The sequence below is a fragment of the Mercurialis annua genome, linkage group LG4, assembly GCF_937616625.2.
Source record: "Mercurialis annua linkage group LG4, ddMerAnnu1.2, whole genome shotgun sequence".
Lineage (NCBI taxonomy): Eukaryota > Viridiplantae > Streptophyta > Magnoliopsida > Malpighiales > Euphorbiaceae > Mercurialis > Mercurialis annua.
The window spans coordinates 37,693,980-37,718,411 of record NC_065573.1 but is presented as its reverse complement, the minus strand read 5'-3'; the positions used below and the strand labels follow the sequence as shown (position 1 = coordinate 37,718,411).

Here is a 24,432-nt window from a genome sequence, read left to right as displayed (position 1 = left end):
TAGTACCTTGGGTTTTAATGATGAACGGAAGCGGCGATGATCATCTGCATTTTCTTCGAGTTTCAACTCAAACGACGATCAAGATGCGTATTGGTCGAAATTTATTCGATTACCAATCCCATGCCCCTTTATGCTCCAGGAATGGGTGGTTACTGGCTGCCACAGACTCTAATTTTGATGAGAAAACGAGGATGTTTTTGCTTAACCCGATTACCAGGGAGAAAATATGGATGCCCAAGACCGACACCTACATCGTCAAGTATGCTATTTCAGATTCAGTTGTGGATGGCAAGCCCGAGTATGTAGTACTTGCTAATATGTTCATACTAGATGAAATTAAGACAGTTGTTCTGCGTATATGTCGTCCGGGAGATTCTACTTGGACAAACGTTGCCGAATTTGAAACTAGTCTCCTCTTCAGGGAATGTATCTCGTGTCTGTGCATTGCCGGAGAAAAAATCTACTGCGTTGACGAAAGAAACTGGGTGAAAATTTACGACCTGAAGATCCGTGAATGGAAAAAAAGGGATATGGAAATACCATCCTATTCCTACGATGAAAGCATTGAGACACAAATTGCGGAAAAGAATGATGAGATTCGTCGAGTGGACATCGGCTATAAGTCTATGCGGAAGAACAAAAACAAACAAAAGTGTAAATTTGACTTGACATCTTACAGATTAAACGAGGAGAAGATGGAGTGGGAGATACTGTCTGAAAGGGATATCAAGGACACATCATGGTTCGTAGGAAATGAGACTTCCTATTTGGCTAAAGGGAAACCTCGCATCTACCTTATATCCGGTGAAGGTTATTTAATTCTTTCCGATATTAATAAGCCCGTTCAGAAGGGTACTGATTATCGACACTTATTCACTCGCCGCAACAACCCAATCCCTAATTATCCAGACAGAAACAAGCTCTTTTGGTTTGACATGAACTGATTTTGTATTAGTTTGTCATAGTTGCATATGTTATGTCTTCGGGATATCTTATTTATTTTATATAACCAACGTTTAGTTTTTTTTATCAATTGATCATTTGAACTTATTGAGCTCAAATTATGATGCAAACTTCAATAAGAATCAATCGGTGTACAATAAAAGATGAATAAAAAAAGGCAACTTTTCTCATTTTTAAAAATCAACAGACAAATTTATTATTTTCATACAACGGGGATTTGAAACTCCGTGCCCTTTTGCTCATTCTCGAGCACATTGGCCTATCACATATGCAATTCTGCAGTATTATCACTACTAATCTACAAAACAAAGAATGAGGAAAATTACAGAAAGAAGGCGACCTAATGCTGCCGGGCGAGCTGGTTCACGGTCACCATCTCTGCCTTTGCAATCCCAAATGGGAGTGGTCTCAAAAAGCTCGAGGGACAAGTCTTCTCTCCTGCTTAGTGAGCTATGCACTCTTAGCTTGGCAATCTCGGCCTCTTCTTCATGTGTTATCTCCCTCAATACTATTGTCGGACGACACTCAGTTTTACCATAACTCCAAATCTTCCCTTTGCACGCTAAGACACTCTTTTTAAAAAATCCCTTTCCGACAATAGCCTCAGCTGCACAAAAAGAGGAAATTTAGGATAAGAAGTAGTTGCAATAAAAGTCGACAAAACTCTTTTTCATTAACTCTAGCTGAATGGATAACCTGCAGGAGACACAAATTTTAATATTCTTAATTTTTAATTCGGGCCTTGATCAAACTGACAACAGCATACCAAGCTTTCTTATCAGAAGTTTACGAGAAGCTAACAACATCTGAGGGTTAGATATGATTCAAGAGACGGTAATTGTAATTCTGGATGAGCATGCCCCAAATAAAGCAAAAAGGGTTTTTACTACCCGACATGCATCGGGAAGCATAACTTAATCTTTGCATTGGATTTTCTTACTTGCATAAAGGTTATCTAAGTTAGATGAATCTATCAAAATTAATGCCATAATTGGAGTGAATGACGAGATGCAAAAAAGATGTCTAACCTGGTAGACAGTTTTTGCAGCTCGCTTTATTGTCACTTACAGCTGCAACTACGAGTCTTCAACACACGTGCCATGAATTAAAGCAGCAAGCAAATTGGCCTTCTTAGGACTCTGAAAGCAGCAAGCTAAAACTAATCAAACAGTAAGGATACACCCTGTCCAAATGATTATTGTCCTAATTCTTTAGAGTAGACATCTAATTCTCAATAAAAAGTATCACTATCCAATCACATTTTAAATTGAGAGATCAAAAAAGAAAACTTATCCAAGGTTATAAAGTCTTATATAAGAACCAGCAATAATGTTTTCACCCAAACAAACTGTTAGTGCATCCTTATATAAATTGTCAAGGTGATTTTATGGAAACAAACAGTTTAGCCAAAAAAATTTGAGACATCTTAATCATAGTAAAAAAAGATTACTAAAATAAGAAAACACAATGAAATACATTGAAGGATGAGTTAACTGCTACCTTAACCACTTGAACGCAGTTGCAGCTGCATCACCAAGTTCATTTTCATCTCGAATCTCGGCAAGACTATGTATTTAAGGAGTACAACTAATTCAAATTTTGTCAAATATATTACATTGACAAACCACTGGTAGAATTCTTTGAAGTAAAGTAATAGAGCGGCAAGATAGGTTCAAATCTGTAGATATACAAAACTGAGTAAGATGCATGTCTGAATCACACTGATCATGAAGCTTCAATCAGGAACTGGAACAAATACAATGGCGAGGACCTTTTGGTTTGCGCTTGATTAGGTATGCATACAACAAATAAATTATAAACATGGAACGCACCAAAAATTAAGGCCGTGAACGTACACATGTATCGGTCTCAACAATGCTAGACCTAAATACACCCCATAAACTAAGGTCATGACTGTGAAGACGCATCATCTTCAACAATATAATAATTTTATAGGCTAAGCAAATAAAGGATCTTCACAGAAGTTCAATTTTAAATAATGGAGCCTTCTATCATATATATAAGGTTGAAACAGCTACAGTGATCAGCCAAAAACACTTCGAATGCTTAATTTGTTTTGGCAATAACTGCCATTAGTATAATGCACAACAATCACTCACTCGCATTAGCAGAAAAAGAGATTTAAAGAGAGCTAAACGGGAATATTAAGATGCACAATAAAAATGCAGTTTTTCGTACTTGTTTTAAATTTTAAATAATGCTTAAACTTTTTCTGCTTAGAGGCTGTCTTCTGTTGTTCAACTTTTTCACTGCTTAGTGGAGTTAATTGAGTCAAAGGTTATCGAACCGGAGTTTGCTCAGAAGAATCTGCTAGTAAATTTCCTTGAACTGGAGATGTCCTATAACCAAGAAAGAAAAAATAAATTATTTTTATGAAACTTTAATAGTGAGCATTGAAATATAAGCTCCAAGTCATTACATATAGCAACTCAATTGCCTAATTTCAGTGAGCAATTCCAGATCAAAAATAAAGAATAAGTTGTGCATCCCCAATCATGACTCGATACAAATAGCTATTTAAGCAAGTCATCTCAATAAGCTATTGCAGAAAAAAAAATCAAAAATAAATAGAACAAAAAGTAAAAACCATAACAAAAACAGCAAGAAAATCAGTGGAATTAAGAAAAATAAGCATATTAGATAGTAAACACAATAATATTTAAACCGAAGCAGACAAATTATCTAATTATTCATAATCACATAGACTAACCATGAATTATAGATGAGCCCACGCAGGAAGAAGAAGAAAGTTAAAATTTAGCTACCCAAAATGAACAGACCACCTCTCTAAAACCCTAACTTCTTCTATTCAGAAGCAATTTCATTTTCACAATTTAAAACCTTAACCATTGTTTTGTTTTTTTAGGATCCCTAACCATTTTATTTGATATCTCCTTTATTAATAATATTTTTCCTTGACTCCAGTCTATATCCATTCTTCAGCCATGAATCGTTTTTTTTTCCGCTTTTCACTCTTTGTTTTTTATTTGTTGGTCCCTAACTACACATGTATGTTTTTAAATAATTAAGACAAAAGCTTTTAATTAAATAATTATTATTTAGAATTTTTTAAAATTTAATTATTTATTAAATCACACTACTTAAATTTTCTAAAAGAATTACTTACCTATGATGACATGATGTCCGTCGTCAGGTACAGCAAAAAAACAAGGGAACAACGATATCGATATCCATTCGTGCTGCGTGTTGTGGACTCTTAGACAGAACTAAACATGTTGATATTCTTGTGCAATACGAGCAAGGTCTGCCTGAGAAATAAAGAAAACGCGTAGCGCAAGGGCCAGCGACATGGTGCAGGGGACGGAAAAAAATTCCATTAGGCTTTCCTGTGGCATGAACTAAAAAGACATGACAACATGACACCATAGTCATCCAAGACTGAACCAATTTTGTCTGTGCATTGACAGAAAGGTTTCTGAGTTCTTGAATACTCCTGAAGGCCAGATATGAAAGGCTTCTAAGTTGATTCTGTCCAACTACAGCCTGCCAATTTGACCAGTTTCTTCTTTTTCACCGCCTTCCTCAGTCTCTTGGCATCATCCCACCTCCCCGCCGAGGCATAAACATTGGCAAGAAGAGAATAATAGCCACTCGTAGCAAGTTCCAACTCAAAGCAACGTCGAGCTGCAAGCTCTCCAAACTCGGCATTACTATGTACCTCACAGGCAAGCAGTAAAGCGCCCCAAACATCAGCATGAGGCTGCATAGGCATACTTTTTATCAGCTCATATGCTTCTTGAAGTTTTCCTGCTCTACCTAAGAGATCAACCATGATTGCATAGTGATCGCTCAAAGGCACAAGTTGGTGGCTCCTCATGGATTTAAAGCATCGGTAGGCCTCTTCAATCATACCAGCATGGTTATAGGCAGTTAACAATCCGGTAAATGTGACTAATTTTGGTTTTATGTGGGCATTCATCATTTCCCCAAACAATTTTACAGCATTGGCAACCTTCCCATTAATACCACATCCAAATATTATTGCACTATAAGCAACCACGTCCTTTTTCTTCAGGCAATGAAATAAGTCATACGCCTTGTCAATATTCCCACACTTTGCATAAAGGTCAATAAAAGCAGTGACCAAATGATCGTCAAATTCTATCCCAAAATTCTTTATATATGATTCAATCCATGATCCACGTCTCAAATCACCCAATTGTGAACAAGCTGATAAAATACTTACTATAGTCATTTTATCTGGTTGAACATCATTATCAGATTTACGCATCTCATTGAACAGCTTAAGGGCCTCGTTAGGCTGGTTATTTTGTGCAAAGCAAGATATCATGGCATTATATGAGACATGATTTTTCTTAAGCATCCGGTTAAATAGTTTCCATGCAGACTCAACATCTCCGTATTTCGAGTACCCAGTAATCAAAGTAATCCAGGAAATGTTATTTCTTTGGGGCATTGCGTCAAAAAGACTCTGTGCTGATTCTATGCTACCACAATCCACATACCCGCTAATCATTGCATTCCATGAAGCATAAATTTCTCTCTGGCATCTGCTGAAATAAAAGGCAAGCCTGGTTCATATCTCCAATACTTGCATACCCCGATACCATCGAATTCCATGATACAATATCTTTCATTGGTATTTGATCAAACAAGCTTTGAGCCTGCTCTAAATTCCTAGATTTTAAATATCCAGATAAAATTGAATTCCATGAAACCACATTTTTCTCCACCGTGTCATCAAAAACCTTCAATGCACTGTTCATATCGCCCAGTTTTGAGTACAAATCAACAAGGGCAGTTTGCGCATAAACACAACCACAAAATCCAAACTTATAACACTGAGCATGAATTGAAATTCCTCCAATCTTGTGAATTCTAGCGCACGCCCTTAAAGAAGATGAGATAGCGTATGTGCTTGGACGAAGTCCTTGTCTAACCATCTCATTGTATAGAGATAAGGCTTTCTCGAATTGGCCCTGCTGAGAGAAATATCTAACTGTGCAACCCCATGAGAAGGTATCTGGATTCCGTAGATGGAAAAGAATATTCTCGACATACTGAGAAACACTTTTAGTGCATGAGCGAGAAGCGAGAAGGATTTGACGGACTAAGAGAGGCTCAAGTTTATTAAGACTGTTGACAACAAGCTGTACATGGATCTGTTTTGCCTGGTTAGCAGTTGGGCAGTTATTCAATGTGGTTGTCAGTCTATCAAGTAACATTCCAAACAAAAGTTTGAAAGATTTAGACAATCTTTGTACTAAATCAAGGATGAATCCTCTTTTTATATGTTAACATGCATTCTATCCGAAAAGAACTTGAATTCATACCTTTTGCTCTCAATGAAACCACAATAATCCGAGTCGCTCCTCGATAGAAGTTGGAATGCAAGAATATAGCCAGAAAGATCAGTGAACAGAATAATCCTGCAAAAGATTGATAGAATTAAAAGAAATTATGATAAATAGAAGAAAAATGATAAAAAAAAAAAACACTCTTCTGGCAATTCAAATTGTCACAGTTATACATAATTACTCAATGTAACTAAGTGAAAGCAATCAAGTGGCTAATATAATTACAAACTGAAGCTCCATCATTAAGCCTTAATTAGCAGAACAAATCACACAGCAACCACTAAAACTAAGCCAGAATTCATAAGCTAAGTTAAATTAAGCCCCAAGAATGATATACCCAATTAAGTTTTAACCCTAAACTCGTATGTAACTGAAAATTGAAAAAACAAGTAACCAAGAGAATCATTTGTGTAATCAATTCGAAATTTAAAATAGATTAATTAGAAACAGAATATGGGTTTTCAAGCAAAGGAAACAACATATCCACGTACGAGAAAAAGAACTCAGCTTTACAAAATCTAATGGCATACCTTAATCATTTACTCCTTTATTACTTCATAAGCTTCCTGTCTCTTTATCATCATTTTAGAAGAAAAAGAAGAAGAGTTTTTTTACATGAATACTGAAATATTTAAAATATTTACAAGTATACCATGAGAAGTTTCACTTTACAATTAATTAAAAAAATACGATATTTGTAAACAATATTTACGAGTGTTAATTTCATAAAACATCACGACCTTTACACGAAATTTCATTTTAATCACGACTTTTAAAAGTTGTCGTATAAAACCACGATCTTTCATTTTTTTTCAAATCTATCACCAAATTCCGGTGTATTTTTGTTGACTTGGCTACCGGAATCCGGCAGATTTGTCAAAAATAAAAGGTAAAAATAAACCTGAAAATATAGACGTGATAGATTTGAAAAAAAATTAAAGGTCATGGTTTTATATGGCAACTTTTAAAGGTCGTGATTAAAATGAAAATTCGTGTAAATGTCGTGATTTTTTTATGGGATTAATCCTATTTACAAATATATAATATCCATTTTAGAAATAAAAAAAAGAAAGAGTGAAGGTTAAAAAAACCCCTGAACTTGGCACGAAATATTAAATAAGCCCAACCTCGTAAAACCATATCAAATCACCCTACGACTTGTCGAAACCGGATCAATTTCACCCTTTTAGCCAAAAGTGGAATAAGCTCATTTGAAAAATTAACTCTAATTAACTATAATTAATTCATTTAATTTAATATTTAATTTAATATTTAATTAATATACAGTTGGGTTTTTTTCTACCTTTTTTCTAATCACTCTCATAATCAACTAAAATTAACCCTAATTTAAACATTTGAAATACTAAACCGGCCACCGACCACCTACGGAGTTAATTCCGGCCGCCGCTCCGAACCACATCCGGAATCAAATGAAGAACATATCCATCTAGAATCTGTTCTTCATTTTGTGCTTCAAATGAAGAACAGATCACTAGGATCCGTCCTTCACGAAGAACCCTAAATTAAATATTGGTTCTAATTATTTAATATTTGAATTAATTTTAATATAAAAATATAAAAAGTAAAAAAATAATCAAATTTGGTTTTAACCGAACCGAATCAAACCAAAAAATTTGAATGAGTTTTCAGTAGTTTGCGGTTTCCGAAATGAAAAACACAAAAATATTTATGCATCCGTACTTTCTAGACCGCAGTTTCAAAGTAATATTTTTTGATAAATCAAATTTAAAATCGGAACTCAATTACTTGAAATAGAAGTAATCAATAGTTGATGACAAATATTTAACTAAAATAAGTTAAGAAAATAATTTAAGAACTAAATTGTAATTTAGCCAAATCGGCGCCAAGACAATATTTTAATAAATCGTAATTGCCCAAGTAATTATACGAATATAGGTGAAAAATATAATAATCGTTTTTCGATTAAATAATCAAAAATAATTTTAAATCATAATTGAATCAACATTGTTTTTAATTTATAAAATAATGATAATAAATGGCAATTTAGAATTCAAAACGATAATTGAAAGTCCGATTTAAAAATCGGTAAATAACCAAAATTAAAAATCTTGATTAATAAAAATAAACAAACCACTAGAAATAAGAGAAAAAATCACAATTGCCCATACGGTTGATAAATAATCCCAGAAACACGGTTTGACCAGACCCCTTTTATTCAACACGGGTTGACCAACTTTTCTTTCATAATTAAACTTTTTAAATTGATAAATACGGTTTTAGCAAAATCAGTTCAATACAACAGACTTCTTCCAAATTGAATCACAGTTTCATCATCTCTGTTTTACGATGGCCCTCTTCCACCACTGCCGCCACAAAACGCTCCTCCGGTATTCTTTTTGCAACAACGTGGCCGGCGCCAATTTGTTTCCGGTCCACCGCGCCGGTGGAATTGACTGGATAAACATAAGATGCTGAAAATACTAACGGTGGAAGCGAATCCAACGGGTGTGTCGAGATTTCAAAGAGAAAGGGATTTGAATCAGGAGAAGCAATTGCGTGTGCGAAGGTGGAAACGGTCGTTGACTCGGTTTTGACCAATTTCGTTGCATGTTAGAAATTTCCAACTTCATTTCTGGTCTCTCGATTCAAAATTCTGCACTAGTTAGATAAGAAAAAATTGATCCATTTTTGCTGCTATGGTGGATTTGTTTGTGAAAGTTTAAGAAGAAACCAAATAATAGTAGTCCTTTGATAGCATGATTGTCATTTTGCTAAATATCTTTATGCTTTTAGAATAGTCTAGAAATGTTGAATGGGATACAGCTGTTAAACTTTTTTTACTCTTTTTTCCTGTTGAAATCAATGGTCAAGGTTGAACACAGGTGGCACATGTGGCAAATTGTTAATTCAAAAAAGTAGAGAACTAAGTGTTTTCCATTTTTTATTCAGCTAAACATTGACTTATGTATCATGTTAAAACCTCTTCTTCCGTTTACTAGTTATTTAAAAGGTATTTCGAGAATTCTTTTAATTTCAATTCATTATTAGTTCATTAATAGTATACTTTCAGTTCATTAAATAAACTTGAGTTCGATATGTTATTATATTGTAGATAGTGATTTATTACTGGTTTAACATCGGTTTACTAAAAATCTATTTACTATTAGTTTATTAAAAATTAAATTTTCTGTGAATTTACTATCGGTTTTTTAATATACTAAAAATACAAATAGTTTCAAATAGTCTTATTTCACTAAACAAACTTATAGTAATATTATTAATATTAGATTAAAAAATGGACTATTAATTTTTTAAAATACCGATAGTAAATCAGTAGTGAACCGATAGTAAGCTAATAATAATTATTTTTTTAGTATACTGATAGTCAACCAATGGTAAACCGATAGTCAACCGTTAGTTAACCAACAGTCAACGGATAGTAAACCAATAGTCAATCAATAATAAATTGATAATGAACCAATAGTAAACCGGTAATCAATCGATAGTCAATCGGTATTCAACTAATAGTAAATCGATAGTCAAACAATAATAAACTGATAGTGAAGCAATAGTAAACCGGTAGTCAACGGATAGTAAATGAGTTTATAAGTGTCAGTTTACTAATAGTAAATCGATATTAAACAATACCATCAGTTTACTAATCGTTTACTAACGGTTTACTAACAAAATGTTTACTATCAATTCTCTAATGGTTTACTAACAGTTTACTTAAAAAATAAATTTACGGTTAGTTTATTTTTTTTAACCATTTAGTTAATTTATTAATCGTTTACTAACAATTTACTATTATTTTACTAAAATAGAAGTTAATTTACTAACCGTTTACTGTCGTTTTACTAAAAAATATAGTTAATTTATTAAATAAAAAGTATAGTTGATTTGTTTAATATAAAGTATTGTTAATTTATTAACCGTTTACTAACAGTTAACTATTAGTTTACTAAAAGATAAGTTAATTTACTAACCGTTTACTAACAGTTTACTATCGTTTTGCTAAAAAAATCAAACTCCTAAAATTCATAAATAGAAAATAATATAAAAATGTAAGGATATGATAAACAGAAAGTCATTTTGTCAAATACTTTAGTAGCCAAATTTAAAACCGAATTGAAAACACCTACTATTATGTCCTAAATAATTAGACTTTGATTGTCGACTTCGATTAGATGAATAGTAAATGAAACTGATATATGACATAAATATTATATGAAATAAAAAGAAAATTTAAATAAGTCTTCATTATTAGTATTGAATAGAGTCACATAACACAAATGTCAGTTTGTAATGAACATTTTACAAATTGCAGAATCTACTCTTTCTGGTGGTTACTATTTCTACTAACATCAAAACATAATGCTGCTCATGCTCTTGTTCTTTTTCTTCTTCTTGATTTGGTACTTAAAGTTGCTACCATGAAAGAATGACCTAATCATCATGAACCAAGAGAGATAAATTTTCTAGATACTTGCAAAATGTCTACTGCCATACCATTCTTTTCATAGGAAACTAAATAATCTGATTCTGGTAGAAATGTAATTCAACTAATTAATAGAATGATTATATACTTGTTTAACCAAAAGTACAAAATGAAAAAAGAAAAAGAAAATAAAAAAATTGCTACATCATTCTACAAATACAATTAAATTACAATTAAAAAATCATCCCTCATCTTGTTTCATTCCTTTTGTCAAGAAGCTTAATGCCAAAAGCCTAATTCACAAAGCAGCCCATAATTTAGTACTTTGACATCTTTAGGCCAAGAAAATTTATAAGAATTCGACTAGAAAAAGACAAGAAAAGATGTGCAAATGCAGCAAGGTTCAACAAAATGTAAATCCAAAACACAATACTAGAACCACACACAGTTAACAAGCAACTTAAGTATGATTAAAACTTAATAAATATCATATTTTTGAATCAGAATGCTCAAATATGATAATGCTAGATTCAATTTTGACCGTTTAACCGGATTGCAAGTGAGTCTACCAGGTGAATCCAAATATTGAGAAGCGTAAGCATCATCATTAGAAAAGATTTAGTTTTTCTAGAAAGAGCCCCCCAAAGCCTTGCTTAGATTCATTCAAATTCTTCATCGAAGTGTACTCGTGTGGCTTTGAATCCTACAGTAACCCACACAAACAAAAACAAACCATTAGCAACAAAACTCAAATAAAAACAATCAAAGATTAACAAAACTTGATTTGGGTACTTAATAAAATTACCCTATATGCAATTGTAGTAGAGACGGTGGTAGCAGCCGGGGCGGTGGTTAAAACCATAAGAAGATGAGAAAGAGGAGTCTCTATGAGCAGTAAAAAAAGCTCTAATAACTTTGGCAACGAGAAAAGTAGGAGACGATGAGTTAGTTTTATGGTCTTCCTCGTCGTCGTCTTCTTCCTCGTCGGTACGAAATGGAGATTCTTCAAAGCAAAAATCTATCTTAGCAGCCATGAATTTCAAAAAAAAAATAATAGAAGATGAACTCATGATTAAAGAAGCTAAAGATTAGAGGAGAATTTATTAGAGTTGAAATAAACCGTATATCTCAACTTTTTGACAGTAAAAATATAGATTTAAAGAAAAAAACTGAGAACAATTTAAAGTGTACAGTATTTTTGCAGGTGGAATGGCCGGATGGTATAATTGAGATTATTTTGGACTTACACAGTGCTGGACCTAATTTCCTCTAGAAATAAAAAGAAATTAGAACAATTAGCCCAATCACAAGGACCCAAAAGCCCAATACCATAATTGAAACACAAACCCAAAATATAAGAATCCAAAATACCAAAATAATCCCGAAACAAAACAAATCAATTAAAAAGGAAATGGCCACACATTTGAACCATTTCAATTTCCCGCCAACCTCTAAGGAAATCAAAATCATGAAACCAACCACTATACATGAACACACAGTGCCATGTAAATCATGCACAAGGCACTCTAAACAGTGAAAAAAATAAATCGGACGAGTCTTCTCGAGACTCGAATCATGCGTGAGGGGTCATTTCTCCTTATTTGAACCGCTAGGTTCCATAGGTGCCATGTTGGTGTTGTTTTGATGAATAAGTGTTGAAGTGGCTGCCATGGTGGCAAAAAATCCGGTTTGGTTCACAAATGGCCATAAAAGAATTTGAAATATTCAAAAATGGCAATTTGTGCCGATTTTTAAACGTTTGGGTATAATTGACCCCTCACGCATACGTTTGACATTTTACTGTGATTAAGTTTTTCTTCCTCGGCTTGGTTAACGTTACCGTTCTGGTCATTTTCCTAGATCTAGAAAAACTAATTAGTTCTACACAAACGAATTAGAGAAAAGAGAAGTAATTAAGTTCTTGATCAAAGAAAATCCCCAAAAATGCCAAATTAAAACAACAAAATAGTACGTTCTTAATCAAACAGAGAATGTCCAAAAATTTCAATCAACAATCTATCAACTGCAAAGTACGTTCTTGATAAAGAATCAAAGAGAAATGCCCAACAGAATTCAGTCAACAATATTAAATGCAGAGTTAAACAAGAACTAATACGTTAATTCTTGATCCCAAGAGATTTCAATCAACAATTGAATCGATCATTGATAAACAAGAACAGCTACGTTAATTCTTGATCCCAAGAGATTTCAATCAACAATTTAATCGATCACTAAACAAGAACTACTATGTTCTTGATAATTCAATCACAAAGAAATGCCCAACAGATTTCAATCAACCATGCAGAATTAAAACAAGAACTAGTACACAGAAAATCTTCTTTGATCATGTATACACTATCAACATTAAAAGCAAAGATTAAAATAAAGAACTGGTTTCATACCATTTGGAATAGTTTGCGAAGGCCAAATTGAAGCTTCTCTCGTTTTCAGTTTCACGTTTTTGAGCTTTTTTTTTTGCTTTGTGAAGCTTCATAGAGTTGATCGAAGCCTGGGTATTATTTATAAGTCAAACGTAACCGTTTTCTTCAATTCTCACCGTTGGATCCAGTAATTTGTAATCATAATAGCCGTAGGATCACTTCACACTGTGCACCTGGTTAACACCAGATCTTCCCTAGGCGCCAATTTTATAAGGCTTGTCTTTTAAAAATGCCCAACTTTGATTTTTTTTAACAAACTTTTAATAGTATCATTTTTTTTTATTTTCTAATGTTCAGTTTTAGTTATATTCATTTTAAAATTCAATTTTTCACAAATTAAAAAAAATCAAATATCTTTCATATTTAACATGCGACCTCAATTTTTTAAATAATTTAGTTGTTAAATTAAATTGTTAACTGGTTTAGGTTAAGTTATGCCGTTTATGTAAGTTTAGATAATTAATTTGAATTAGGTCTGTTACAGTGTTTATATAGTTAGTTTTGTTAAATTGTTTACATAACTAGTTTAGACTAACTAAATAATTTGGGGGTAAATTTGGTGAATTTGTTAAACAAAATTTAGGTTAATTTAATAATTTTGAGATAAATTTAATTATATATGAGTGTAATTAATTAGGGTTGATTTAGGTTTATTGTTTAATTTAATTAATTATTTTAATTTTTAACAATTGACGTTACAGAAGTATGAGGTATTACATTCTTCCCACTACAAAAATTTGTCTTGGAATTTTCATAAATCGTGATATAATTTAAACAATTGAGATTACTGTTTGCAATATATCACCAATTTTTGATTTTTTTTTTGAAGTATAGAATAGGATTTGATGATGATATCATATTTAATTACAACATATCCTCAGCTAGGCTAGAGTTCTCTTTCAAGCTATGGAACCAAAATTGAAAATAAACCTAATGTGATTTGCTTAATTATGTGGTGATGAAAGAAGAAGTGCTATAAACTTGGGATTAGTGTGAGTTTCATGTTATGGATAGACATGGGTTTGAGCTTGTATTTGGATAGTCAATTTTCATAGAAAAGGCCCACCTTCTCTCTACTTGAGGATACACATTTTGTGCTATGTGGCCACTTTAAAGCCACTGTTTTTCAAGGGCTTCAATTATTCTTGTTTTTAATAATTTTATTTGTCTAATATTTTTCTTTTATTATTTAATTTTGTATAATTAATGTCTTTTATCATGTGCTGATATAAAATACTACTTATTTATTGACTTTTTAAACAATACACAAAATAGTTTTTCTTAAATTAGATTGGAATAGAAGGACTAGATTAAATATTTTCTAATTGACTGATTAATCAATACCGTAAAAAAAAAAATTAAATGAAGATATGTCGATACTTGACCCCTAATAACAATATCAATAAATGTCTAAATGCATGGAGAAAAGCATTGGAGAATTCTAATAATGTTCTCTATGCATTTTATATATATTTGATGTGTCCTTATGTGATTAATCATTTAGAGAAAAAATATAAGAAAATCTCAAAATTTCTCATAAACCACTCACAATATGAAAATAAACATAATTAAGGCATATATTAGAGAACAAAATGAAACAGAAACTGAGCCATAGAAATTATCCCTAAAATAACATTCAAAATCCAATCCACAAACTCATCTTCTGAGTTGGAGTGAGGGAAAGACTTAGAAACACTTCCAAAGCCAACAAAAATGGCTGCAGAGACCCTCAGATTATCCGCTTCTGCTTCTTCTTCTTCCTCCTCTTCACTCTGCACTGCAAATAATGGGTCTGCACGAAGCAGAGCCACTTCTCTATCCACTCCACCTCGCTTTCTCGGCCTCCCTCCCCGACCTTCTGCCTCTGTTTCTTCCATTTCTTCTTCACTTTCTCATTTCTTGGGCACCGTTCGTATTGCCTCTAAAGCTTCTGTTTCACGTCAGCAACAACACAAGAGGAGAAATTTCTCTGTTTTTGCCATGGCTGCTGATGGTCATTTCTCTAGCTTTCTCTTTATTTCTCTCAATTTGATGTAACTTTTCATTTCAATTGCTCAATTTTGCCTATTTGCTGACTCGGGTATTGGGTTTTTTTCTTTGGTTTCATCTAAAGCTTATATCTTTTTGGACTTCCTTTTTTATTACATTCTTGAATTTTGCTAGTTTCTTTTGATGTCTGTTATGATTACTTCAATTGGATGTTTGGCTGTTTTGTTTGTTTAATGTGTGATTATGTTTTATAATTGTTATTTGTACTTCAATTGATATCTGTTATGATTATACTGCAGTTAAATTTTTGAATTTGGGATAGTTTCTTTGTGTTTTGAACTTTACTTTGATGACAATAATCAATCTTGCTTTTATAGTGTTGCTAACCATAATGTTTTTCTGTGTTTTCTTGCCAGAGGCGAAACGGGCTGTACCGTTAAAAGACTACCGTAACATAGGAATTATGGCTCACATTGATGCGGGGAAGACTACTACAACTGAGCGGGTTCTGTACTACACAGGACGAAACTATAAAATTGGGGAAGTGCATGAAGGAACAGCTACAATGGACTGGATGGAGCAAGAACAAGAAAGAGGGATCACTATTACTTCTGCTGCAACCACCACGTTTTGGGATAACCACCGTATTAACATTATTGATACTCCCGGTCATGTTGACTTCACTCTTGAGGTGGAACGAGCACTCAGGGTTTTGGATGGTGCTATCTGCCTGTTTGACAGTGTTGCTGGTGTGGAACCGCAATCTGAGACTGTGTGGAGACAAGCTGATAAATATGGTGTACCGAGGATTTGCTTTGTGAATAAGATGGATCGCCTTGGAGCTAATTTTTTCCGAACAAGAGATATGATAGTGACGAACTTGGGTGCTAAGCCGCTTGTTTTACAAATTCCAGTTGGCGCTGAAGATAATTTTCAAGGAGTGGTTGATCTTGTGAGGATGAAAGCTATAATATGGTCAGGAGAAGAATTAGGAGCGCAGTTTGAATATGTTGATATTCCTGCTAATCTCCAAGAATCAGCCGATGAATATCGGTCTCTGATGATCGATAGTATAGTTGAATTGGACGATGATGCTATGGAGAATTACCTAGAAGGAGTTGAACCCGACGAGGAAACCATTAAAAAACTAATCAGGAAGGGCACAATTGGAGGCAGTTTTGTGCCTGTCTTATGTGGCTCTGCTTTCAAAAACAAGGGGGTTCAGCCATTGCTCGATGCTGTTGTTGATTATTTGCCTTCACCTCTTGATGTGCCTCCAATGAAGGGAACTGATCCTGAGAATCCAGAAGTAACAGTTGAAAGGTCTGCAAGTGATGATGAACCATTTGCTGGATTAGCTTTCAAGATCATGAGCGATCCATTTGTTGGATCCCTCACATTTGTGAGGGTTTATGCTGGGAAGCTCTCTGCAGGATCTTATGTGCTGAATTCAAACAAAGGAAAGAAAGAGAGAATTGGAAGACTTCTAGAAATGCATGCTAATAGCAGGGAGGATGTTAAGGTAGCTTTGGCTGGTGATATTATTGCTCTTGCAGGTCTAAAAGATACCGTAACTGGTGAAACACTCTGTGATTCTGAGAATCCAATTGTTCTCGAACGCATGGACTTCCCTGATCCTGTTATTAAGGTTGCAATTGAACCCAAAACTAAAGCTGATATTGACAAGATGGCAAATGGTTTGATCAAACTTGCTCAAGAGGATCCTTCTTTCCACTTCTCACGAGACGAAGAAATTAATCAAACTGTGATCGAAGGAATGGGCGAATTGCATCTTGAGATTATTGTAGATCGGCTCAAGAGAGAATTCAAGGTTCGTGTCTTCTCAAAACACATCAGCTTATCAAATTATGCTTATTCATTACACATTTTCTCGAACATATTTTGTCAATACACTTTGATTTTAAATTTTTTAGTACTATTTATTTTTTTGATAATGAACTTATGTGATTGTGTTCAGCTTTGCATCTTGAAATTCTTTGCAAAGATAATACACTGTTCCTCAATGTTTGTTTTTTAATGCTGAAATGTAGGTGGAAGCTAATGTTGGTGCACCCCAAGTAAACTACCGTGAAAGTATTTCTAAAGTTGCAGAGGTGAAGTATGTGCACAAAAAGCAGTCAGGAGGACAAGGGCAGTTTGCTGATGTCACAATAAGATTCGAACCAATGGAGCCTGGCAGCGGCTATGAGTTCAAAAGTGAGATCAAGGGAGGTGCAGTGCCTAGAGAATACATTCCCGGGGTAATGAAAGGATTGGAGGAGTGCATGAGTAACGGAGTGCTGGCCGGCTTTCCCGTTGTTGACGTTCGTGCTGCACTTGTAGATGGCTCTTACCACGATGTCGACTCAAGTGTTTTGGCATTTCAATTGGCAGCTAGAGGGGCTTTCAGGGAGGGCATTAGAAGAGCTGGTCCTAAAATGCTTGAACCTATTATGAAAGTCGAAGTCGTCACACCTGACGAGCATTTGGGAGATGTAATTGGTGATCTTAACTCGAGAAGAGGTCAGATAAACAGCTTTGGTGACAAACCTGGTGGTCTCAAGGTACGTATATAGGGATGCGCAAAAACTGAACTTGACGGAAACGAACCCACAGATAGGGCTCGGTTTTGTTTGACATTATAAAAAAAGTTTGATTCAGTTTCTTTGACATTGCATTCTATAGACTTATTATTAATGCTATCTTTTGGGGATAATGCAGGTGGTGGATGCCCTAGTTCCATTGGCAGAGATGTTCCAATATGTTAGCACTCTTAGGGGCATGACAAAAGGCCGTGCATCTTACACCATGCAATTAGCCAAATTTGCGGTTGTTCCTCAACATATTCAGAACGAGCTTGCTACGAAGGAGCAAGAAGTTGCTGCTTGATCTCTTGAGAAAGAGCTATTTCATTTTCATTTTTTGTTCGCTTGGTAGATACTGATGGTTCAAGCAACCAGTTTTGTTTTCATGCGTATTGTATTTATTTATATAAATGTAACCAAAATTGGGTAATAATTTTGTCATTCTTTGGGTATTCCTGCTGAAGTATAATGAAGTAGTTTCAAGTATGAAGCTTTTTTTTTTATAATATTAGACGCTCATAACAAAGATGAATTTGATGGTCAAAACTCAAGGGCACAAATAACAGAAGTAGAAACATCTCTGACAGATGAAAAATAGACAATCAAACATCACAAAAATTTCCTGCTCAATTTAGTTTTTATCAATGTGAAAATTACAATTCAGGGACGAAAAGAAGCTGCATTTCTGATTCTCTATGTAGAAGTCTATTTGATCTGGACTATTCCTGCATTGATAAGTTTCTGAATTTTATTCATCACCATGGGGTTCTTCATGTGATCCTGAGCAGACTTGGGATTTTCTTGGAAGTCAACCAGCACCTGCAAAGTGCAGCCAATGCAACATCACCAAAACTGTCGGGATTGGCAACTAAAGCACGGCTGGAAACATCAAACATAACTTAAATGGGCACTTTATATCCTCCTTACCTGTCTCATGACGGGATCGGAAAGAATGTTCTGAACTTCTGGATCTTGCATCCCCTTCGCCTGCAAGATGGAACAACATTCTTAATCTGTGCCCTACAATGTGTTCAATCCTCGAACAACCATAGTGAGAGTACCCCGACATGATTTTTCTGAACAAAATTTACAAAAATAACAAACCTGTCTCTCTTTCAGTTCATCAGGTGTAAGATCACCACGGCTAGCCTTGTTCTGTTGCTCCACGCACCTGCAGAACAATCAAGACAGTTTATCATTGCACTTCCGCACAGAAACTCTCATCCAAATGAGGATGCAATAACCAGTCCCAGCTGTATTTATAGAGCAAGCAACAAATTGAGCTGCATAATATAATACCTTCGAACACCATCAATCAATTCCTGGTTCTGAGGGTCATGTTTAAGCCCTTGCTGGTAGGTCTCCAAGGCCTTCTCATATTCTTTCATGAAAAATTGGATCGCAGCCTTTCTTGTATAACCCTTTACAAAAGTTGGATCAAGCTCAATGCATTTTTCTGCATCTTTCAATCCTTCGGGCAAAGCTGTCAATTTAGTGTAGCATGCAGCTCTATTACTGTATGCCTGCAAGACGATAGATATACAAGTCACTTGACAGACTCATTGCTTAGACCCAGTAACAAAATTTCTATAAGATTCGTTTTACCTTTACATCTTCAGGGTTCCTTCTCAAAGCTTCTGTGTAATGTTTCACAGCCTCTGGATAATTTTGCTGCTTGAAATATTCATTACCTGCAGAGATTTCATAAAAGAAGACGAGAATTAAGGTTCATCCGTTGTAAAAAAAAAAAACCTCGAGATAATAAGTTATAAATGATTCCAAGCCTAAATCTTTTTCCTCCTTTAACCACAGAGAAGTAAATAGACAACAAGATATAACATGCATTTATGTAGGGTTGGAAGTGAACTGTTACCTTTCTCACGTTCCTCAGCAGCCAACTTCGGGTCATAGTCTTCACGTTGCTCAAGTTCCTTCTTTGCTCTCTGTGCTTCATTTAGCTTCTTCAATGTGTCTGGATTGCGGTGCTCAGTAAGAGCTTTCTGAAATGCCTCTATAGCAGGATCAAATTCCTTCGAGGTTTTAGCCATTTTCACCAGGGCATTGCCTTTCCTTGTCAAAGCTCTAGCTACCATCTTGTAGTCTGATCTAAGTTCTCTTCCCCTCTCAACAGCCTTGTCACAGTCTTTTATACAATCCTCGTACTAAAATTGCAGTCACAAGAAGAAAATTATCGAAGGTTCATAAAACATACGGTATTTATAACAATCACTTCACGCAAAAGCATAAACAAAAATTGGCACAATACATAATGTATGATGAAAAAGAGCACGAGTCTGATAAATTTATTTTACTGCTACATACCGCTAGTGCTATCTGGCATGAACTGATACATGGAAATAAAAGGTACAAACATGGACAGATATTCAAAAGTTATCCAGATTAATTTGCATATTAGTAGGATCGATGCAGTACACTTTCCTTTCCATAACTGATTGACAAATTTGGTAAAACAATGAATAATTTATTAAACCCCAAATCTCAAAATTTGCCATTCAGCATTGCAAGCATTATATCTACTACTCCAGTCTAATTTCCTAATTCCTATTATTAATTACCTACACCTTTGATAGAACAAAGCTTGCTAATTTTAGTAAAGAATTCTTGAACCCTATCTAGATAGAGACCCAATCTTTATGGGACCTACAGAAAAATAACAGAATTGATATGCAAACTAAAAGCAATTAACATAAACACAAAATCAAAGTAAAACTGAACAAGACTTAATCTTTACCTGACCCATCTCGAGATAAACAGCAGCACGATTAGTCAAGTAAGAAATATCCTCATCATCAAGCTCCAATGCTTTAGAATAATGAGCAATAGCAGTTTCAAAATCCTTCTTCTTATAAGCAGCATTCCCCAATTCCTTCTCTTTCACAGCTTGAGCTTTCTTCTGCTTCTCTTCACTCTCCTCTTCAACCACCTCCATCGGCTCCGGTTCTGCCGCCTTCTTCTCTTCCTTAGCCGCCTCAGCATGGGAAGCCGAAGCAGAACCAGGAGGAGAAGAGGATTCATCCTCGGGCATCTCCATGTCTTCTCCAGCATTCGGAGCTCTGAATTTAACATTCAACAAAGCCCCTAAAGCTTGCATAACCCTCTGGTCTTTCAAATAAAGATTTAAATTATTAGGGTTTTTCTGAATCTCTTGCATCATCTTCACAAAATCAGGCTGCTGTAGATACATCCTAGTCGTAGGATCCGCCGTCAATTTCGCCCACATCTCCGGTCCGGAAAAGGCGTCTCCGAACGGAGACGGCGGAGGAGCCGCACGTGACCTGGAGGCAGCCGCCTGAGCATCAGCTAAGCCGGACTTCAACGCTTCATTATTAGGGTCAACTTCAAGACCCTTTTTATAGGCGGAGATAGCATCTTGGACTTGGTTTAGACCTAAGTGAGCGGCGCCGAGGCGGGAGTAGCCTTTAGACCAGTCGGCTTTGAGCTCAACGGTTCTTTTGGCGTCGGCTAATGCGTCGGCGTAGTTGTGGAGAGAAGCCTGAGCGGCGGATCGGTTGGAGTAGAGGACATGGTTCGTCGGGGCTAAAGCGATTGCTTCTGTGAAGTGTTTGACTGCCGTCGAGAAGTCGCCGGCGGAGAAGGCGGCGTTGCCCTTAGCTTTCGCTTCGTCGGCCATTGGAGTCGAGATTAATGAAAAAAATGAGGTTTATGAAGGGATTAACGATTGATTATAATAGAGAGAGGGATGGAAACGTTAGATTATGAAAAGAATGAAGGGTATTATAGAGATAAATAAAAGAGAGATAGGGCGAGAGGCTTCTGGTTATTCTGGAAACAAATATGTGTTCTGGAATGTTCTGTTCGCGTGACCGTCAAAGTCCACGATGGCAAATGCCACGTCATATATACTACAAGGTGGAATGAGCCACGTCATATACATTTACAAGGTGGAAGTAGCCACGTCATTCACATAAAACTTTAAAGAAGAAAAACCATTTTGTTTATTCGAGAACACATCAATTGAAATTTATAATTAAATTGGGAAATTGCCCCGTTACAGAATTGGAGCTGCAGTGGAAAAGTTGACCCACCTTCGTAAGTTTCAATTTTTCTTAATCAGTGTGTTTTTTTAATTTAATTATTGGACATTTTTGTGACATTTTAAACAATTTGAAACCCAATTCAATGATTATGATCTGCCCCTCATTTGTTTTTCAATTTGTTACTGAAAATACCATGAATTTACAATGTGAGCTAGGTGTTTGATTTAATGCTTAAGAGAAAATGTGGATCTTCTTTTAATATGCTGTAGTATGCGCGCTTGATTATGCTTGTGATGTGGTTAAATGTGTGTCAGTAATGTGAAATAGAGGAATTTTGTTGACAGGAGTTTAGGATTAAGGTCTTGTTCTGTCTGAGACTTTGAGTAGTATAGCTTAGCTAATGTTAGTAAAAAAAAAAACTTAGTTTTGATAGAACAAAGTTGTAAGCTTGCTGATGTTAGTTAAGAAAAACTTAGAATCTCTTTAGATAAAGACTCAATCTTTTATGGGAGCTACAGAAAATTGCAAAATTGATATGCAAACTATAAGCTTTTCTTGTGCTTTTCTTCTTTCTCCTCTTCAAATATGCTTATATATGCGGTTACTTGTGTGTCATTTTTGTGAAATAGAGGAAATCTGTGTAGACTAGTTTAGAATTGAAGTCTTTGTTCCGTCTGAGCTGTATAACTTAGCCCATATAGCATACCGATAAATATGCTCATCACAGGGGATGATTTAGTTTTGCTTAAAAAAAGCACTCTCATTTTCATGTAGCTGTTGGTTATTCTGTTTTTAGAATAAATATGAACTCTGAATTTCTTAATCCTAAAATCAATAGCAGTAATTCTGTTGGTGATCCTCTGCTGCATTTTATTGTTATATTTGGATAGTAAAACTCCCATGGGGAACTTTCTCACATATGGCTGAGTTAGATTTTTTGACAGTTAACACTGTTGTAATAAACTGATTTCGAACTGAATTCAATTTGAAAGTTCAAAAATCGGCGAGATATGTACTATCCTTGGGAGATTGGGATGGGATTTTGGGTTTGCTGAACAAAGTTTAATTTCACTCATGATATATGGGGAATAATACGTTGCTATAAAACTTTGCCGAGTCTATGTAAGTTAATACTTTTTGTACGTGCAGTCATTTTTGTCATTTATATTAATTGACATTCGCTCAAGTATATTTCTTCGTAAGCTTTTGATATCCAAGTATACTCACTTGTAGGAGTATTAACATTGGGGATTTGATGAAAGGTGCTTCTAATAGTATACATGCAGCTTTCTCGCACTGTGTACAAGTAGTACGAAGATATGATTACCATCACTATCTCTGCCTCCTTGAAATCCCTCCTCACATGCGAAAGGCTGCTTTTGCCCTCCGTGCCTTCAATGTTGAAACTGCAAGAGCTATGGATGTTGCTTCAGACCCCAGGATTGGTCTTATGCGCCTACTCTGGTGGCAAGAAACTATAGATAAGATATATACCAACAAATTAATCGAGCACCCAACAGCACAGGCCCTCTCGTCTGTGATATCAGAGTATAAACTTACTAAGGGGTGGTTAAAACGGTCTGTTGAAGCTCGCATCAAGGATGCAGGGAGAGAGGTTACAGATATCCCAGAAACTATCGAAGAATTAGAAAAATATGCGGAGGACACTATATCAACCATCATGTATCTGACACTTCAAGCTGGGGGTATTAGGTCCACAGCAGCCGACCATGCAGCGTCCCATGTTGGCAAGGCAAGTGGCCTTCTATTACTACTCAGGTCACTTCCATATCATGCTAGCCGCAACCGTCACTTTTCTTACATACCAACAGAAGTGGCAGCCAAACATGGCTTATTAGTGAAGGATGGTGGTCGTTCAGAAATTCGAATGGATTTACGTGAGGGCTTATGTGATGCTGTGTTTGAGATTGCCTCAGTAGCTAATGTCCATTTGCAGAAGGCTCGCGCATTAGCGGGAACTGTACCTGCTGAGGCTCGCCCGGTGCTTCTGCCAGCTATTCCAGCTCAAGTTGTTCTAGACTCGTTGAATAAAGTGCAGTTTGATGTGTTTGATCCGAGGTTAGATCGAGGAATTCTGGGTATTCCTCCTTTGTTGTATCAATTGAAATTAAAGTGGTCTTCATGGAGAGGGAAATACTGATAAATTACCCTCTATAATTCGAACCGAATCATCATAAGGGAGAGAATTTTATCATACTTTTCTTCAAAATAAGCTGATTGCCTTCACATGAAATGTGATACTAGGTAAGATCTTTCATAAAGTTTGGTTAAACGTTTACTCTTTGTCTCTACAATTTCCTTGATAATTAGCATGGGCTGATCGTGAAATTTCTCATTGTTGCACAAGAAAAACACTCAGGGTTACAGCTTGATCCCTTACATGTAGTAGTTGAAAGAAATCGAAACTAATACCGGCAATAGGAATGTACCTTATTATTTTAGTGGCAGTTATAAATGATATGCAAATTTCATTCCAATTTTAATTACGTATATTACAGATTAGACTAGTTCAAAATGTGTTTTACAAGTTAATATGCTACTTTTATTATCTTCACTAGCTATCTAATTGGTTTGCTCTCTTGGCACATCTTTACAGAGCTTGCTACATTATTTATCATTGTTTCAATAATTTAC

At 35.2% G+C, this 24,432-nt stretch overlaps 3 protein-coding genes, 1 long non-coding RNA gene and 1 pseudogene across 5 annotated transcripts; 2 read left to right on the top strand and 3 right to left on the bottom strand.

The window, feature by feature from the left end:
* Positions 1–1,107: 1,107 nt before the first annotated feature.
* LOC126676865 (pentatricopeptide repeat-containing protein At4g22760-like) lies at positions 1,108–14,427 on the bottom strand (annotated as a pseudogene).
* LOC126676868 (uncharacterized) lies at positions 10,860–11,889 on the bottom strand. Its single transcript, XR_007640432.2, has 2 exons — positions 11,549–11,889; positions 10,860–11,446 (listed from the first exon to the last, which is right to left on the bottom strand). It is a non-coding gene; the product is annotated as an uncharacterized LOC126676868 (long non-coding RNA).
* A 363-nt stretch (positions 14,428–14,790) lies between the features above and the next one.
* LOC126676863 (elongation factor G-2, chloroplastic) lies at positions 14,791–18,244 on the top strand. Its single transcript, XM_050371179.2, has 4 exons — positions 14,791–15,177; positions 15,590–17,004; positions 17,225–17,737; positions 17,895–18,244. The coding sequence occupies exons 1-4, from the start codon at positions 14,898–14,900 to the stop codon at positions 18,060–18,062; spliced, it is 2,376 nt and encodes a 791-aa protein (XP_050227136.1). The 5' UTR covers positions 14,791–14,897; the 3' UTR covers positions 18,063–18,244.
* A 123-nt stretch (positions 18,245–18,367) lies between these two features.
* Positions 18,368–21,536, bottom strand: LOC126676866 (hsp70-Hsp90 organizing protein 1-like). Its single transcript, XM_050371180.2, has 7 exons — positions 20,511–21,536; positions 19,632–19,920; positions 19,364–19,449; positions 19,058–19,281; positions 18,863–18,929; positions 18,686–18,745; positions 18,368–18,577 (listed from the first exon to the last, which is right to left on the bottom strand). Exons 1-7 carry the CDS (start codon positions 21,408–21,410, stop codon positions 18,464–18,466), a joined length of 1,740 nt encoding a protein of 579 aa, XP_050227137.1. The 5' UTR covers positions 21,411–21,536; the 3' UTR covers positions 18,368–18,463.
* A 78-nt stretch (positions 21,537–21,614) lies between these two features.
* LOC126676867 (uncharacterized) lies at positions 21,615–24,281 on the top strand. 2 transcript variants are annotated; one of them, XM_050371183.2, is made up of 2 exons: positions 21,615–21,829; positions 23,011–24,281. In XM_050371183.2, exon 2 carries the CDS (start codon positions 23,033–23,035, stop codon positions 23,936–23,938), a length of 906 nt encoding a protein of 301 aa, XP_050227140.1. In that variant the 5' UTR covers positions 21,615–21,829; positions 23,011–23,032; the 3' UTR covers positions 23,939–24,281. The 2 variants fall into 2 exon arrangements, with proteins under 2 accessions (XP_050227140.1, XP_055961439.1); XM_056105464.1 differs by lacking the exon at positions 21,615–21,829 and adding an exon at positions 21,855–22,899.
* Positions 24,282–24,432: the final 151 nt, after the last annotated feature.